The 14,818-nt window shown below is 58.7% G+C and overlaps 3 protein-coding genes across 4 annotated transcripts; 2 read left to right on the forward strand and 1 right to left on the reverse strand.

Annotated features, from left to right (window-relative positions):
- Positions 1–64: 64 nt before the first annotated feature.
- On the reverse strand, positions 65–1,315 carry ARL16 (ADP ribosylation factor like GTPase 16). The gene is made up of 5 exons (XM_057380469.1): positions 1,211–1,315; positions 1,033–1,087; positions 831–944; positions 571–686; positions 65–400 (listed from the first exon to the last, which is right to left on the reverse strand). The coding sequence occupies exons 1-5, from the start codon at positions 1,294–1,296 to the stop codon at positions 229–231; spliced, it is 543 nt and encodes a 180-aa protein (XP_057236452.1). The 5' UTR covers positions 1,297–1,315; the 3' UTR covers positions 65–228.
- Positions 1,316–1,377: 62 nt separating this feature from the next.
- Positions 1,378–10,408, forward strand: HGS (hepatocyte growth factor-regulated tyrosine kinase substrate). Of its 2 annotated transcripts, XM_057380459.1 has the most exons (21): positions 1,378–1,463; positions 1,788–1,872; positions 2,247–2,322; positions 2,705–2,797; positions 4,605–4,728; positions 5,449–5,501; positions 5,985–6,053; positions 6,253–6,377; positions 6,571–6,649; positions 6,735–6,833; positions 7,037–7,132; positions 7,466–7,504; positions 7,587–7,730; positions 7,864–8,077; positions 8,257–8,429; positions 8,551–8,691; positions 8,769–8,946; positions 9,023–9,156; positions 9,402–9,518; positions 9,671–9,766; positions 9,856–10,408. In XM_057380459.1, the coding sequence occupies exons 1-21, from the start codon at positions 1,427–1,429 to the stop codon at positions 9,958–9,960; spliced, it is 2,277 nt and encodes a 758-aa protein (XP_057236442.1). In that variant the 5' UTR covers positions 1,378–1,426; the 3' UTR covers positions 9,961–10,408. The 2 variants fall into 2 exon arrangements, with proteins under 2 accessions (XP_057236442.1, XP_057236441.1); XM_057380458.1 differs by lacking the exons at positions 9,023–9,156; positions 9,402–9,518; positions 9,671–9,766; positions 9,856–10,408 and having other exon boundaries at positions 7,867–8,077; positions 8,769–9,017.
- A 526-nt stretch (positions 10,409–10,934) lies between these two features.
- MRPL12 (mitochondrial ribosomal protein L12) lies at positions 10,935–14,266 on the forward strand. Its single transcript, XM_057380467.1, has 4 exons — positions 10,935–11,259; positions 11,439–11,519; positions 11,623–11,754; positions 13,952–14,266. The coding sequence occupies exons 1-4, from the start codon at positions 10,975–10,977 to the stop codon at positions 14,066–14,068; spliced, it is 615 nt and encodes a 204-aa protein (XP_057236450.1). The 5' UTR covers positions 10,935–10,974; the 3' UTR covers positions 14,069–14,266.
- Positions 14,267–14,818: the final 552 nt, after the last annotated feature.

Below are 14,818 nucleotides of genomic sequence, written 5' to 3' on the forward strand. Positions count from 1 at the left end.
CAGCTCCACTTGTCCATTACCCAAAAGCCCAGGGTTTTTCCCCAAGCACAGGGCAGCCACCAGCCGGGACAGTTTGGTGAGAGKTTTACTGTGAAGTCCCACAGGGATCCAGTCCATCAACAGCCCAAGACACTGTCCCGGGCTCTGCTGCCAGCCTCAGGCAGGGCAGCTGCTCCTCTGCCACGTTCCTCCATGCCAGGATGGTCCTGGCCCGCGGCAGGGCTGGACTCAGCCGGGCTCTCTGAGGGCAGCCCGAAGCCACTGCAGGACATCGGCCAGGCCGGTGCCATCGCGGGCACTGATCTCCAGCATGGTGATGGGCTGCGTAGCACAGGACACGATGTCCTGCATGCGGAACAGCGACTTCATCTCTGCCAGCGACATGTAGCAGGGCAGGTCACTGCAGCGGGGACAGGGGACCTGGGTCAGTCCAGCACGATGGCCCCCAGCCCAGCCCAGCCCAGCCCAGCCCAGCTCAGCCAGGCCCAGCCCAGCCCAGCCCAGGCTGCAATTGCAGCAAAGCAGAGCTGCTGCTCCAGGTACCCCCACCCTTAGAATGACCCTCCTCACATCTTGTTGAAGAGCACCAGGACAGGTACGGATGCGAGCGGCTTTGCGGAGAGGACAGAGAGCAGCTGGATGCAGGACGAGGAGACCTGGGTGGGATTGGAGGCGTCCACCACGAACTGCAGGGAGAGAGGAAAGCGGGTGCGGGTGTGCCCAGAGCAGAGCACGGAGCAGGGAAATCCCAGCACGGGGCCAGACCGAGGGGACGGCCCGGCCCGGGAGCCCCTGTCCCCGCGTCCCTCGGGACCCCCGGTGCTGCTCACCAGGAGAGCGCTGCACTCGCTGTAGTAGCTGGGCCAGATGGGTCCCATGCAGCCGCCCAGCTCCCGCACGGTCACTCTGGGCGGCAGCCGCAGGTCCGTCAGGTTGGTGCCGACCTGCGGGACAGGAGCCGGGCTGGGTGGGCCCTGGAGCCCCGAGCCCCCGCCCGTCCCGGTGCCGCTCGGCCCCGCCGGGCCCTCCTACCGTGGGCAGCGTGGCCGGGGGCTCGCCCAGCTCCGCGGGCTCCTCCACGCTCAGCTGTGTGTCGCGTTAAGGACCGGGAACGGGACGGGAACGGGAACGGGAACGGGAACGGGACCCCGCGCCGGTGCGTCCCTCCCGCCCTCCCGGTGCCCCCCGGTGCCCCGGTGCCCCCGGGATATGGCGCAGCCGCCGCACCAGCAGGCTCTTGCCGCCGCCCGCCGCCCCCAGCAGCAGGAAGGTGCTCGGGGAGCGCCCCGCGGCCATGGCCCCGCCCGGCGGCGGCGGCGGCGGAGGCGGAAGCGGAAGCGGAAGCGGCAGGGCCGGGGCGGGGCGGGACCGGAGCGGGACCGGAACGGGGCCGGAGCGGCGGCGGCGGCGGGCGGACACGGACACCATGGGGCGCGGCGGCGGCACCTTCGAGCGGCTCCTCGGTACCGCCGCGGGACGGGAACGGGAACGGGAACGGGAACGGGAACGGGAACGGGAACGGGGCGCGGGGTCCGCAGCGCTCGGCTCCGGCAGCGGGCGGGCCCGGAGCACGGCACTGTCCGGGCCCCATCGGTTTCGGGGCGGGACCGGGATAGCGAGCGGCCCGCGGTGCCGGAGCGGAGGGTCGGTGCTGTCGGGTGAAATCGGGGATTGTCCCGAGGCTCGGGCAGCGCCACGCCCGGAGCGGTCGCGGGGACGCGGCGGTGGCGGAGCGGGGCCCGGGAGCAGCGCGGCTCACGGCGGAACCCTGCCTTTGGTCATTGCAGACAAGGCCACGAGCCAGCTGCTGCTGGAGACAGACTGGGAATCCATCCTGCAGATCTGCGACATGATCCGCCAGGGAGACACGCAGTAAGTGCCGCTGGGCTTTGGACGCGCTGTGGGACTCTGTCTGTGCAAGAGGGGACACCCTCTGAGGGTCTTGGCCCTGCCAGCCCGTGGTAGCACACAGCTCATTATATCCTTCCATAAGAGCATCAGAAACACTGTACAGCATTCCCTGATGTGCTGGCATTCTTCTGGACCTTGGGGGCTGCAGATTACCCCTGGCCTGGAATCCTTAGGGAAATCCAAGCTTCAAAGTGCTTATTCCTYTCCAGTTTAGCTCAGTGAATCATGSACTYSTGAGCYAACTGTGCCCTCGTSTCAGGGTGGGGGTTGGTGGGTTGTCAGCAGCAGTTGTGGATCCTCAGTYCCCTGAGAACGTGTCCCCTCTGCCCCACCAGAGCCAAGTACGCCGTCAACGCCATCAAGAAAAAAGTSAACGACAAGAATCCCCACGTGGCCCTGTACGCGCTGGAGGTAACTGGGAGCTCCTGGCTGGGAGCACTGCGGGGCTTCAGACTGCACAGATCCCTGCAGCACAGTGCCGAGCCCTCCTCTTCCTGACTCTGTCTCACAGGTTTTGGGATGGTCAGGCTTAAGTTCCATCTCAGTTTTGGAACAGACAAAGCTGAGACTTGGGCCGCTGTCCCTGGGGTTGGTGTCCAGGCAGCAGAGGCCCCCACCCTCCATATAGGGGAAGGTCAGCTGGTTCCTGGTGCAGGGAGTGGATTGAYGTGGTTCCAGTACACCTCATTGCTRAAAYAGTGCCCCRTGTTTAGCCTGTAATGTGTCCTGGGGCTTGCACAGGTTGCAGGRGAGGCAGGAAGCCAGAGGCTGATGTTGTCCTTGGCCATTGCAGGTCATGGAGTCMGTGGTTAAAAACTGTGGCCAAACAGTCCATGATGAGGTGGCCAATAAACAGACCATGGAGGAGCTGAAGGAAATACTCAAGGTAAATAGATTTATTTTACTCTCATTTTTTTCCTGTGGCAAAGCAGCAGCAGCAGGAAGAAATGTGTGTGTCCTCTCTTGATTTCCTCTTGGGAAAGGAGCAGTAGGGAACTGAGCACTTCAGTAAAGAGCAAACTATCATGTGGCGTGAAGGGGTGAGTGTAGGTGGTGAAGGAAGGCTTGTGGGAAGAGGAGCTGTGTTGGGAGCAGAGGTTTGGCTGTGCTGTGAATGGGAGCAGTGTGCTGCAGAGCCCTGGGCCTTTCCATGGTAAACACACCTGGATGCAGCCCTTGGCTTGGGACAGCAAAGGAAACCTGGTGATGGTCTGGTGCCTGTACCAGGACCCAGGCAGCAGCCAGGGGAGTTCCCTCCCATGGAACAGKGTGACACACACAGGTGGGTAAAGCAGCAAAGGAGAAACCCACTGGAGCTTCCTGTGTGTCACAGCCATTTCACTGTTGAGTTGTTCAGGAGCTCTGCAGGATGTGACCATGGCTGCTGSWGCTGACACGCTGTTTTTACTGTCACCAGTCTGATGCCTGCTGGTGCTTTGAGTGTCTTTGGACTGGGGCATTCCATGAGTGAAGTGCAAATGAGAACTCCTGTCTCCAGTTTCCAGCTCAGAACAGCAGTGCCCAGACAAGAGCTTGTTAGCATTGTACTATTCCTTCCTTACAGCTTCAGTCTTCCATCAGAAATAACCAAACAGGTGACCCAGATCCTTGGAGGATGAGCTGTGTGAGTTCCATCACCTCACACGTCAAGCAGCGTGTCTCTCCTGTCACCTTCCTGTCAGGCCTGACTCAGTGTCCCTGCAAGATCCTCTCCTGAGGAGGAGCACTGCCACAGCCAGGTGTGGTAGCASAGCTGCTCCCGGGGCTCAGGAGATCCATCACATCCAGGGACTTGTGCTTCTCGCAGTCCTTGCTTGCCTCAGGAGTTTCACAACTGCCCCATTCTCCTCCCACACTTGGAATTTTGCTGCTTATGATGCTGGTTGAAACAGTCCAGCTTTTGATGAGGTTCAGGGCTGGGACATGTATGGAATGCGGGATTTTGCCAAATGTTCTAGAAGCTGGAGCTCCAGGAATTGTCAGTAAGTGATGCTGTGTGGGCCAAGGTCTTGGCTGAAATCAGAGCTTGACAGTGCTCCTGTGCTTCCTGTGGATTCTGGAACAGTCATGTGGATGTGATCACTCAGGCAGCTGATGACACGGCAGCTCAGAAGCTGGCTGAGGTCACAACAGGCTTGCCAACTTTTCTCCAGTTCCTTGAACTGTGATGCAGTTGTCCCTGCCTCCAAAGGGCAGCTRTCCCAGCTGTCCTCACTGTGTCACATCCTGAGATGGATTTGAGTTCTCCTGGGCTGGAGGTGCTGGCACTGTCCAGGCACCCCCTGCCACCAGTGCCAGTGAGAAGGCAAGGCAGGCTGTGCTGTGCTGGGCAGTGAGGGTCCCACTGTGTTCTGAGTGTGTGATGGGCACTTGTCAGGGGTGGACAAAGCTGCTGGGCAGGMCACAGAGCCACTGGACATTTGCTCTAAACATGGAGGCCACAGCTCTCAGTTCAGTTGGTCTGTGCTGCTCCAAGGGATGTTTTGTTGTTCGTGCTGGCAAGAGCTGAAGGGGTCTCTCATCTGTGCTGTGCTGTTCTTTCTGCAGGTTTCTGACAGCTCTTATCTCTCCTGAGTACTCTAAACTCTCTGTTTCCTGAGTGGTATCTCTGGCTGCCCTTCAGGGGGTTCACACCATCCTTTGGGTTTCAGGGGCATTTTCTCAGATGTTTTTTCTCCTCCCTTCCTGTGCAGAGGCAAGTGGAAACGAGTGTCCGCAGTAAGATCCTGTACCTGATCCAGGCCTGGGCTCATGCCTTCCGCAACGAGCCCAAGTACAAAGTGGTGCAGGACACCTATCAGATCATGAARGTGGAAGGTGAGGACTGGGGCCACAGGTGGGGGAACACTCCTGGTGTGAGCAAAATCCAGACCTGAAACACTGAGCTCTTCCTTGGTTTCCCATACCCGACAGCCCCTCAGGATGACTAAACCCCACTGCAAAGATGGGACAGCCCCAGAACTGGCATTGCCCAGTGGTTCCAGAACTGGGACTGCCCAGTGGTCCCAGAACTGGGACTGCCCAGTGGTTCCAGAACTGGGATTGCCCAGTGGTCCCAGAGCTGGGACTGCCTTGCTCTGGGCCTCCAGCACCTCAGGCCTGGCAGGGAGCCCTGAAAAGCAGGAGCTGCTGCTGTGCATAGGGAGACTGGCAGCAAGTCACCATGTCATCTGGGAGGGATTTGCTGTGGGGCAGTTCCTCACAATCTTCTGTTCGTGCTCCCAGGATGGGTCCACACTTACACTTCCTGGCAGTGTTGGTGTGACATTTTCCCTTCTGTGCCAGGACAGCAGTGTCCCCTAGAGCTAATCTGCCTTATCTGGGGGCCTGTGGTGTCCCTTGTGCGTGTGCCAGGGAAATGTTGGGGATTGTCCTGAGGCCATGACTGAGGGGAGGCTGTGGTGGTGTGTCAGAGGTGCTGATCAGGACAGCAGCTGGTGCAGAGCTGGCACCTACAGCATGAGCTTGCAGCACCACGGCCTTCACGTGCCAGAGGATTCCTCTGACAACAACAGCAGTGCATTTCTTGTCCCACAGGTCACGTCTTCCCCGAGTTCAAGGAGAGTGATGCCATGTTCGCTGCCGAGAGGGTGAGCTCTGTGCTGGGGCAAAGCAGCTGCCACTGGGGCACAGATCTGTTTTGCCATCCCCTTCCTGCCAAACCTGCTCTTGCATTCCAACACTTTGTGCAGATTGGAGACCTTGCTGGGAGAACTGACCAGGATTCGGAGCCAATCCTGTTATTCCTCCTGCTCGCTGGCCTGGCAGCAGCTTGGCAGGCTGGATGTGGGCAGCAGGGCACTGCTAAAGTGATTGCTGGGCAAACATTTTCCTGTTGAGTCTTGTACTGGCTGGGAAGGCATCACTGTCTCTAAGGAACACTAGAGGGGATACTTGGGGGATTAGTATTTTCTGTTGAGCTGCAAGTGCCTGCAGTCTCCCCCTGAGGCATGAGAGCCCTGTTAGCCTCAGAGCCCTGTTAGCCCCCATGAGAGCCCTGTTAGCCCTCAGAGCTCCTGAAAGGCCCAGTGCAGGTGCTCTCCTCTCTCTGACACATTTCCTTACCCCGACAGGCTCCAGACTGGGTGGATGCAGAGGAGTGTCACCGGTGCCGGGTGCAGTTTGGTGTTGTGACACGGAAGGTGGGTGCTGCTCCTGCCCCTCTGCTTCCCTGCTCTGTGCAGGGATTTGCAGAGCTCCCTGCAGGAATTGCTGTGTGGAAGGTGCTGGGACAGACCATGTTTCCTTCTGCTGGCAGGGAATGCTAGGAGTGTCTGAGTGATGTTGGCTAAAGGAGAAAGAATGTCCTGCCACCCCACTCACGTCTCCTGTCCTTCACAGCATCACTGCCGGGCCTGTGGGCAGATCTTCTGTGGGAAATGCTCCTCCAAGTACTCCACCATCCCCAAGTTTGGGATTGAGAAGGAAGTGAGAGTCTGTGAGCCSTGCTACGAACACCTCAACAAGTCAGTACCCTTTGTGGTGGGTTTCTTTTCCTGCCACAGCTGGGAGTGTGAGGGGGAAGCATGGTGTGAAGCCCTGCAGAGCACAGCGAGGGCTTTGCAGGCTGGGCTGGGCCCTTTTCCTTCCTGGGAGTGGGGTTTGCTGCTGGGATGCAGAGCTGGGGCATTCAGTCCATACTGTCACCTGTCCCTACAGGAAAACTGAAGGTAAAGCTGCTGCCACCTCTGARCTGCCCCCTGAGTACCTGACCAGCCCCCTCTCTCAGCAGTCCCAGGTGAGTGGCTGTTCTGTAGGGGATCTGCTGATCCTGGCCTGTTTGTTGATCCCATTACTGACCAGCTCCATCTTTTCACTTCCAGCTGCCTCCAAAGCGTGATGAGACAGCTCTGCARGAGGAGGAGGAGCTCCAGCTGGCCATTGCCTTGTCTCAGTCAGAGGCTGAGGAGAAAGAGAGAATGGTTTGTTCCCTCCTGGGATATGGGGGGGTCATTGCTCTTCAGCCCAGCTGTGCTGGGCCATAATAGATCACTGGACATGTCCTAGTGTGAGCAAGGCTCAAGGCCTCTGTGATGACAGGGTGAAAGAGCCAGGCACAGACTGTGTTGTGGTTGGTTTGGAGAAGTCAGAACTCTCTCTGAGTTGGCAATTTTCTCTTTTGCAGAGGCAGAAAACAACCTACTCCATGTACCCTAAGGCTGAGCCCACTCCTGTCACATCATCAGCTCCCCCGGTCAGCACACTCTACTCCCCGCCTGTGGTAWGTCCGTGGCAGCTCCTCTGTGTGAAATAGCTGAAGACAGGCCACTTCCTGAGCCCAAGTCTACCCTGCTTGTGTCCAATTTCTTACCCATTCTGAGGGAAAATACTTGCCCTGTTCAACCCCTTGCTCCTTCACTGTGTTTTGAGCAAGAAGGTGTGTTCTCAGCTGGCACTGGGGTGCCTCCAGTGCACCAGTGTGTGTCCCCTGTGAGGCTGTCACTGCTGCTCAGCACTGGTGGTCACACATGGCCAGGTCCGAGCTGGGGATCTGTGTGGGACCTGCGGATCTGTGGTTTTGCTGAACTGCATTTCCCCATTTGTTTCTTTCCAGAATTCCTCTGCTCCCTTGGCCGAGGACATTGACCCAGAGGTGAGGATCCTGGCCCTGCTAGTCTGCAGCAGAGACTTGCTCCTGTGAGGCAGCAATGTTCATCTTCCTTCTCTTCTGGCAGCTGGCTCGGTACCTGAACCGCAACTACTGGGAGAAGAAACAGGAGGAGGTTCGCAAGAGCCCCACACCGTCAGCACCCCTGTCCCTGACAGAGCCGGGTGTGCAGCCTGGGGAAGCCCACCCTGCTCCTCTCGGGGTGGTTGAGGTAAGAGGGGRCCTGGGCCTGGGTCTGACACCTACAAGGGGCAAGAAGCACCCGACTTTGGCTCTTCAGGCTGGCTGCTGGCTCTTGGCACTGGGAGGTGGCAGCTGAGTGGCTACCCCATCCTTCCTTCCAGCAGCAGTACCAGAATGGAGAGTCTGAGGAGAACCACGAGCAGTTCCTGAAGGCACTGCAGAACGCCGTCACCACCTTCGTCAACCGCATGAAGAGCAACCACATGCGAGGCCGCAGCATCACCAACGACTCTGCCGTGCTGTCCCTCTTCCAGTCCATCAACAACATGCACCCACAGCTGCTGGAGCTGCTCAACCAGCTGGACGAGCGCAGGCGTGCGTGGGAGCTGGGGGAGCTGCTGGCCCTGCGTGCGGGTGGAGAGCAGCCAGGGCTTCCCCAGGGCTGGGGTTCAGCATTGCCGTGCTGCAGTCTCACTGGAGAGGAGCTAGTGTGGATGCAGGGGCAGTCCCAGTGCTGTGTCCCCTGTTCCTGAAGCTGTCCCTTCCCTCCCCAGTGTACTATGAAGGCCTGCAGGACAAACTGGCGCAGATCCGGGATGCGCGTGGGGCTCTGAACGCGCTGCGGGAGGAGCACCAGGAGAAGCTGCGCCGTGCAGCRGAGGAGGCAGAGCGCCAGCGCCAGATCCAGCTGGCACAGAAGCTGGAGATYATGAGGCAAAAGAAGCAGGTGAGGCAGGGAAGTGTGTCCAGGGTATTGCAGGCCCGGGCCAGGGCTGGCAGGGATGGCTGCTCTGCTAGSAGAGGTGTGTGGTATCTCTGCTCCCAGCCACCAGTGCCATGTTCCCCAGGAGTACCTGGAGATGCAGCGTCAGTTGGCCATCCAGCGACTGCAGGAGCAGGAGAAGGAGAGGCAGCTGCGCCTGGAGCAGCAGAAGCAGACCATCCAGATGAGAGCCCAGATGCCAGCTTTCTCACTGCCTTACGCCCAGGTACAGCCTCTGGGGCAGGCACCCTCCTGCCAGGTTCCAGGGACTGCAGCCTAAAGCTGGCTTTCCTTCTCGCACAGCTCCAGGCCATGCCCGCAGCCAGCGGGGTGATCTACCAGCCCTCTGGGCCCACCAGCTTCCCTGGCACCTTCAGCCCCGCCGGCTCTGTGGAGGGCTCTCCCATGCACAGCGTGTACATGAACCAGGCTGCACAAGGGGGAACGGGGCCGTACGCTGCCATGCCTGTCACCGGGACGGGTACGTGGGGCACTTCAGCCAAGGACATGGGGGTGAGCCCCACGTGGTCGCTCTAAACTCTGCTCTCTCCACCCAGATCCCAGCATGGTGAATGCCTACATGTACCAGCCAGGCACCAGTGCTGGGCAGGGGCCTCAGCAGGGGCCGGCGGTGCCCACCACCACCCCGGCATATTCGTCCTACCAGCCCACACCCACACAGGGCTACCAGGCAAGTGAGGCAGCACAGCCTGCAGCAACTGGGCAAGGGCTGGGGCATTCTGTGAGGCTGGGCAATGTMCCCAAACTTGGCAATGGGATCTCTGAGCAGAAGGGAGGATGGGCTTGTTGGTCCCAGATCTCCAGATCTGCTGCTCTTGCGGTGGGAGTGGGCTGGAGTCACAGCTAGTCCTGGGCTCAAGGGCCTTGTCTGGAGATGTGCTGCCCATTCCAGCTCTCACCAGCCTCTCCCCACAGACTGCAGCCTCACAGTCACAGAGCATCCCAGCCATCTCGCAGGCACCCCAGTCAGGCACCATGGCTTACATGGGCAGCCAGTCTGTCTCCATGGGCTACCAGCCCTACAACATGCAGGTGAGCACTCCCTGCCTGGGCATGGGGGACGAGGTGTGGGTGAGCTCCAGGCCATGGAGCCATCCTGGGAGAGCTCTGCTGGAGGGTGGGGGCTGTCACCACTGCCCTGTGTGTGGGTGCTCCCTCTGAGAGCCACTCCCTCGTTTACACAGGGTCTCATGTCTGCCATGCCAAGCCAGGACACAGCTCTGAGCAGCCTGCCAGCCCAGCAGTCCTACTTGCCCGGGCAGCAGCCTCTCTACCAGCAGGTGCGTGCCCCTGGCCAAGGGCTCGGCATCCAGTGGTGCACATGTTCTGAGGAAGCCACATGCTAACCAAACTGCCTCCTCTCTTGCAGGTGGCCCCAGCCGGGGGTCCCCCCCAGCAGCAGCCCCCACCAGCGCCTGCCCCTGGGCAGCAGCCCCCYGGCAGCGGAGAGGCCCAGCTCATCTCGTTTGACTGATGCAGCTACAGGGCACAGGGATCCCGGGGTTCCTGTGGGTCCTGTGTAACACTACTCTTCATCTGAAATCACTCTGTACTTCGACTACTCATCCTGCCCTCTGGCCCATGTCCCGGGGCTGTGGGGCCACAGGCTACTGCTGCCGGCTCTGGGACCAAGGGGCAGGGGCACAGCAGCCCCCTGGCTCACCCACCCACCCATCCCCGGCAGCTGGTGGTCCCTGGGGYCGGGCGGGGGCTCAGCCCGTCCCTGTCGTTGCCCCGGGGCTTGTGGCCACAGCCCCCGAGGCTTCAGCCCTGCCCGGCCCCCGGCACCAGCTTCGCCCCATCCCCGCTCCCTGCAGCGCCCTCGCGGGCCCGGGACCCTTTGCTGGGCCGGGTCTGTCCCCGTCCCCACCCCTGGCAGGGGACACCGAGCGCTAACGGTGACAATAAAGTATTGGAACGAACAGCGGGCTCGTGTGCASATCCCTTTGTGCTTTCCCCCGCAGCGCTGGCCAGCTTCTGCTCAAATACGGCCACGTGAATTTCCTTCCTACAGTGTCTGGAATGTTTCTATGCTGTAGATGGATAGTCCTAAATTATTAAGATTTATGGAGCCTTAGGATGAGTTACTGCAATTAGTGAAAGTCAAAAAGGTAAAATGACAACGCTTTCCGACTTTATCTTTGTTTTAGTTTGCATTCATTAAGCTTCAATTTTACTATTAACCGTGGTGTACAGTGATTCTTCCAAATTCTTCCAAACATTCTGTAGAGAAACTAATTTCTGTTCGATCAGAAGTGACATTTTTTCGACTCTTCTTTAGAACTGATCGTTATAAATAGTAAAGGATTTATYGCGGTCGATTCTGCTTTTCCATTCTGCCCGATTTTGCCTACATCTCCCATGGCCCATCGGTTCGCTGTGCCTGTGTCAGCATTGGCTGTGTCGGTACCGAGCGCCGCCCAGGGCAGCGGGAGCGGCAGCGCGGGGCGAGCCGGGAGCGGGGGAGCTCGGTGTGCTCGGGGCCGCCATGCTGCCCGCTGTGCCCGCGGCCGTGCCCGCGGCTCTGCCCGCCGCCCGCCGGGCGCTGCTGGCCCCGCTGTCCCCCCGCTCGCTGTCCCCTCTGTCCCCGCTCCGCGTCCCCCCCGCCGGGCTCCGGGCGCTCGGCACCGGCCCCGCGCGGCGCTCGGAGGCGCTGGCCGGGGCACCGCTGGACACGGCGGCCAAGGAGTACTCGCCCAAGGTGCGGCAGCTGGTGCGGGACATCGCGGGGCTGACGCTGCTGGAGGTGGCCGATCTCAACGCGCTGCTCAAGGTGGGTGCGGGGCCGGCCCGGCCTAACGCGGCTGTTCCCGGTTGTTCCCGGCCTAACGCGGCTGTTCCCGGCTTTTCCCGACTCGGCCTGGCCCGGTTGTTCCCGGCCTATCCCGGCTCGTCCCGGCCCGGCCCCGTGCCTCGCCTGACCGGCCGCGGGTGCCGCTGCTCTGCCCGCAGGAGACGCTCAAGATCCCGGACGTGGGGGTGATGCCCGCGGCCGCCGCCGCCTCCCTCCTGCCCGCGCAGGCGGCTCCGCAGGTACCGGGGGCTCCGGGAGGGGCGGGAGCGGGGYCCCGGGGCTGCCGCGGGCGGGGGCGGTGGGATCGGCCCCGGGGCTTCACCGCGCTCCGGCTGCTTCCAGGAGGAGGAGCAGGTCCCGCTCAAGAAAGAGAAAACGCATTTCACCGTCCGGCTGACGGAGCTGAAGGCCACTGACAAGGTGAAGCTGATCAAGGAGGTGAAGAACTTCGTGCCAGGAGTGAACCTCGTGCAGGTGAGGAGGTGCTGAGCCGGGGCTGGACGGGTCCGGCAGCCTCAGCTCTCTGTCTAAAGGGGGCCAGCATTTGTGTGTTCAGAAGCCCAGTCTGCCTGTGTGCATCGCAGCGCAGACATGGGGAGCAGGATTTGGTTATACCTTTGTCTGGTATTTTCCCTTATCAGAGGCAGGGGAATGAAAGAGGAGCAAAGGACTCAGACATCCATGCCAGCCTCAGTTTCTCCAAACCTGAGAGCTGCTGTGAGCTTTCTTGCAGTTCAGGAGTAGCCAGGATCCCTTGCTACTTGCCTTTCCCAAGGCCAATGTATTTCTGAATTTAAATGAGCTTCTCTAATTCACGCTTGCAGTCCAGTATTCCCARTCTTTTCAGAGCCCTTCATTTTATAGGTGGTGTTTCCACCTCTTTCCTGGGAGAAGATGGACCTCTCAGCCCTGGCAGTATCTGCTCCTGTTGTAGCCCAGGAGAGCAGAAGGGTTTGCTGATGATATTCTGATATTCTGACCTGTTCTTATTGCTGCATTGCAAAGCCAGCAGAGAGAATCAGTGGCACAGGTACAAGTTTGGCTGTGCCATGGCGATAATTACCTGACTGACAATGTGGTTCTTCTGAAAGCTGTAAATCTATTATCAGTCCCAAACAAATATGGAAATACCAAACCCTATAATGGACATGATCAGCAGATAGTTAACTGCTGATGCTAAATGAGCTTGGCTTAGCATGTGGCCCCTGTTGGATGAGCTGTTCTTCRGTGCCAGTTACTGCAGGCAAACTCAAGTGTGAAGTGTCCAAGCCTGGCACTTTGGGTGAAACACAACACAAATGGTTGCAGAGGTTCTGCCTGCAGAGGTTCAAAGTGGARCTGAAGCACTTCTACTGCAAATTTTACTGCCTTTGAGTCGAGGTGTCTGGGGGATCAGTCTGTAGAGCTGCTGATGGTATGGAGGGAAGCACAGCTTCCAAGTGATGACTTTGAGCACTGTTGGGACCCAAGCATCAGTCCTGTGACAAGAACTGCGTGGTGAGACAGCTGTGTGATCAGCACATGGCAGAGCAAGGCTGGCTGCACCTCAGGAGGTTTGTTGGGAGCCCCCCAGCAGATGCTGACCCTGTGTTACCACCAGCCCTGGGCTCTAGCTGGGTTTGGAACGTGCTGTCTGCCCCATTTCTGCTGCTGTGTGGGTCCCACTTGGTTTGGGCTCTGCTCTTCTTCMTGCTGAGCACCAGGAATAGCTGCCTCTCTTGACCAGGGCTGCTTTAGAATGGATTGGCACCTGGTGAGCAGCGTTCAGAAATTAATAACCTGTGTTATGCTGCCTGTCCTCATCACAGTGAGCCTGAACAGGCTCCTGTGCAGATCCTGTCCTGGTGAGCAAAGGCATTCCTTCCCCGCCAAGCACTGCCGGCACGTCTGTGCCTTCTAACACCAGAAAAAAAAAAAAAAAAGTGTTTTTCTGCCACCACAGATACATTGCCATTGAGCCCAGCAGAAATCAAAAGGAYAAAACCTTTCTGCCAGCACAGTGGCTGGTCTGGTGAGTGCTAAACCCCTGCAGTGCTGTGCAGAGAGCTGCTGGGTGTAAGAGCAGGAGGGTCTGACCACACCAGAGGCTTGTCCCCCTGGGCTGCCTTCTCCATAACAGCACTGCATTAAATTACTTTAGTTAGCTCRACGGTTTTTCAGCATGCCTCAAGTATTGCAATGCTGCTTAGTTAGTGCCAGTAGTTTTGCTTATAAAACCCCTAAAATGTCAGTATGCTGTGTCGTCCAGTTGTCTGTGCTGAAGCTGTGTTTTACCCAGTGCAGCTGTGTCCAGACTCTGCTGTGCCTCCCCTCCTGCTGGCACAGGTATGTGCACCAAAACACGGGCACTGCACAGCCCGGGCCGGGTGGGCACTGACGGGGCAGGAGAGTGCATGGGGCTGTGCCTCACCCTACACTGTGCCAGGGTGCACAGCTGGGACTACCAGGSACGTGCTGGAAGGTTTTCCAGTGCATGTGCCATCGCTTGCAGTCAGATTTAGCTGCCTTCTGGTGAGATGTGCTGTAGTTCAAGTGAAAGTCTTGKGGTTTGTACCGGTCGGTGATGAGTTACCACGGTTGGCTTTAGCAGAGGTCAGGATCATGGCTCTAAATCCAATAATCCAGTTAGTGAAAGCCAGTTTACAAGCCTTGTACTTTGTCCCTGTCCCAGGCAAAGAAGCTGGTGGAGTCCCTTCCGCAGGAGATCAAGGCGAATGCCTCCAAGGAGGAAGCAGAGAAGATCAAAGCAGCGCTGGAGGCGGCAGGAGGGACTGTTGTTCTGGAGTAGTCTCACCCTGGAGAGAGACTGGTGCTACAGCTTCTGCCCAAGCCGGGCTCCGGACCTTTCCTAGTGCACAAGGCACAGTTGGAGCACTCTCACAAAGAATGCTGTGTGCTTTGGTGGAGCTGCTGCCTCCTGCCATCACCATGAACTCTACCTTATAAATATAAAAAAACCCTGTAAAATGATTCATCTTTCTCAAGTGCCAGTTATACCCGTGCCTCTCCGTTTAATGAATCAAAATGGTTTAGGGTGGAAGGATTGAAAGATCATCTCATTCCAACCCCTTGCCCTGGGCAGGAGCACCTTTCACTGTCGCAGGTTGCTCCAAGCCCCATCCACCTTGGCCTTGAACCCGTCCAGGGATGGGGCAGCCACAGCTCTGGGCAGCCCGTGCCAGGGCCTTACCACCCTCACAGCCAAAACTTTCTTCYTAGTATTTAATCTAAACGTACTCTTAAGTTTGAAGCCGTTCCCCTTTGCCCTGTCACTACCTGCTTTTGTAAACAGTCTCTCCCCATCTTTCTCACAGGTTCCCTTCAGGTAGTGGCAGTTTGTAGCAGCACATCAGCCCGCTCCTCACACTGCCTTTTGCTGATGGTCTCACCTCTGTTAATTACTGGGAAGAGCCCGATTCCACAGATTGTGGAGGTGTGTGAGGGGTGGGAATGAGCATTCAGGATAACCCACTGATCCTGCCTGCCGTGTGCGTGTGCCCGCTAAAACTGTCCTTTGTACCTGTGCATCCCCCGCCTC

Source organism: Malurus melanocephalus, unplaced genomic scaffold (assembly GCF_030028575.1).
Source record: "Malurus melanocephalus ecotype Western Australia unplaced genomic scaffold, MMel_1.1 scaffold_453, whole genome shotgun sequence".
Lineage (NCBI taxonomy): Eukaryota > Metazoa > Chordata > Aves > Passeriformes > Maluridae > Malurus > Malurus melanocephalus.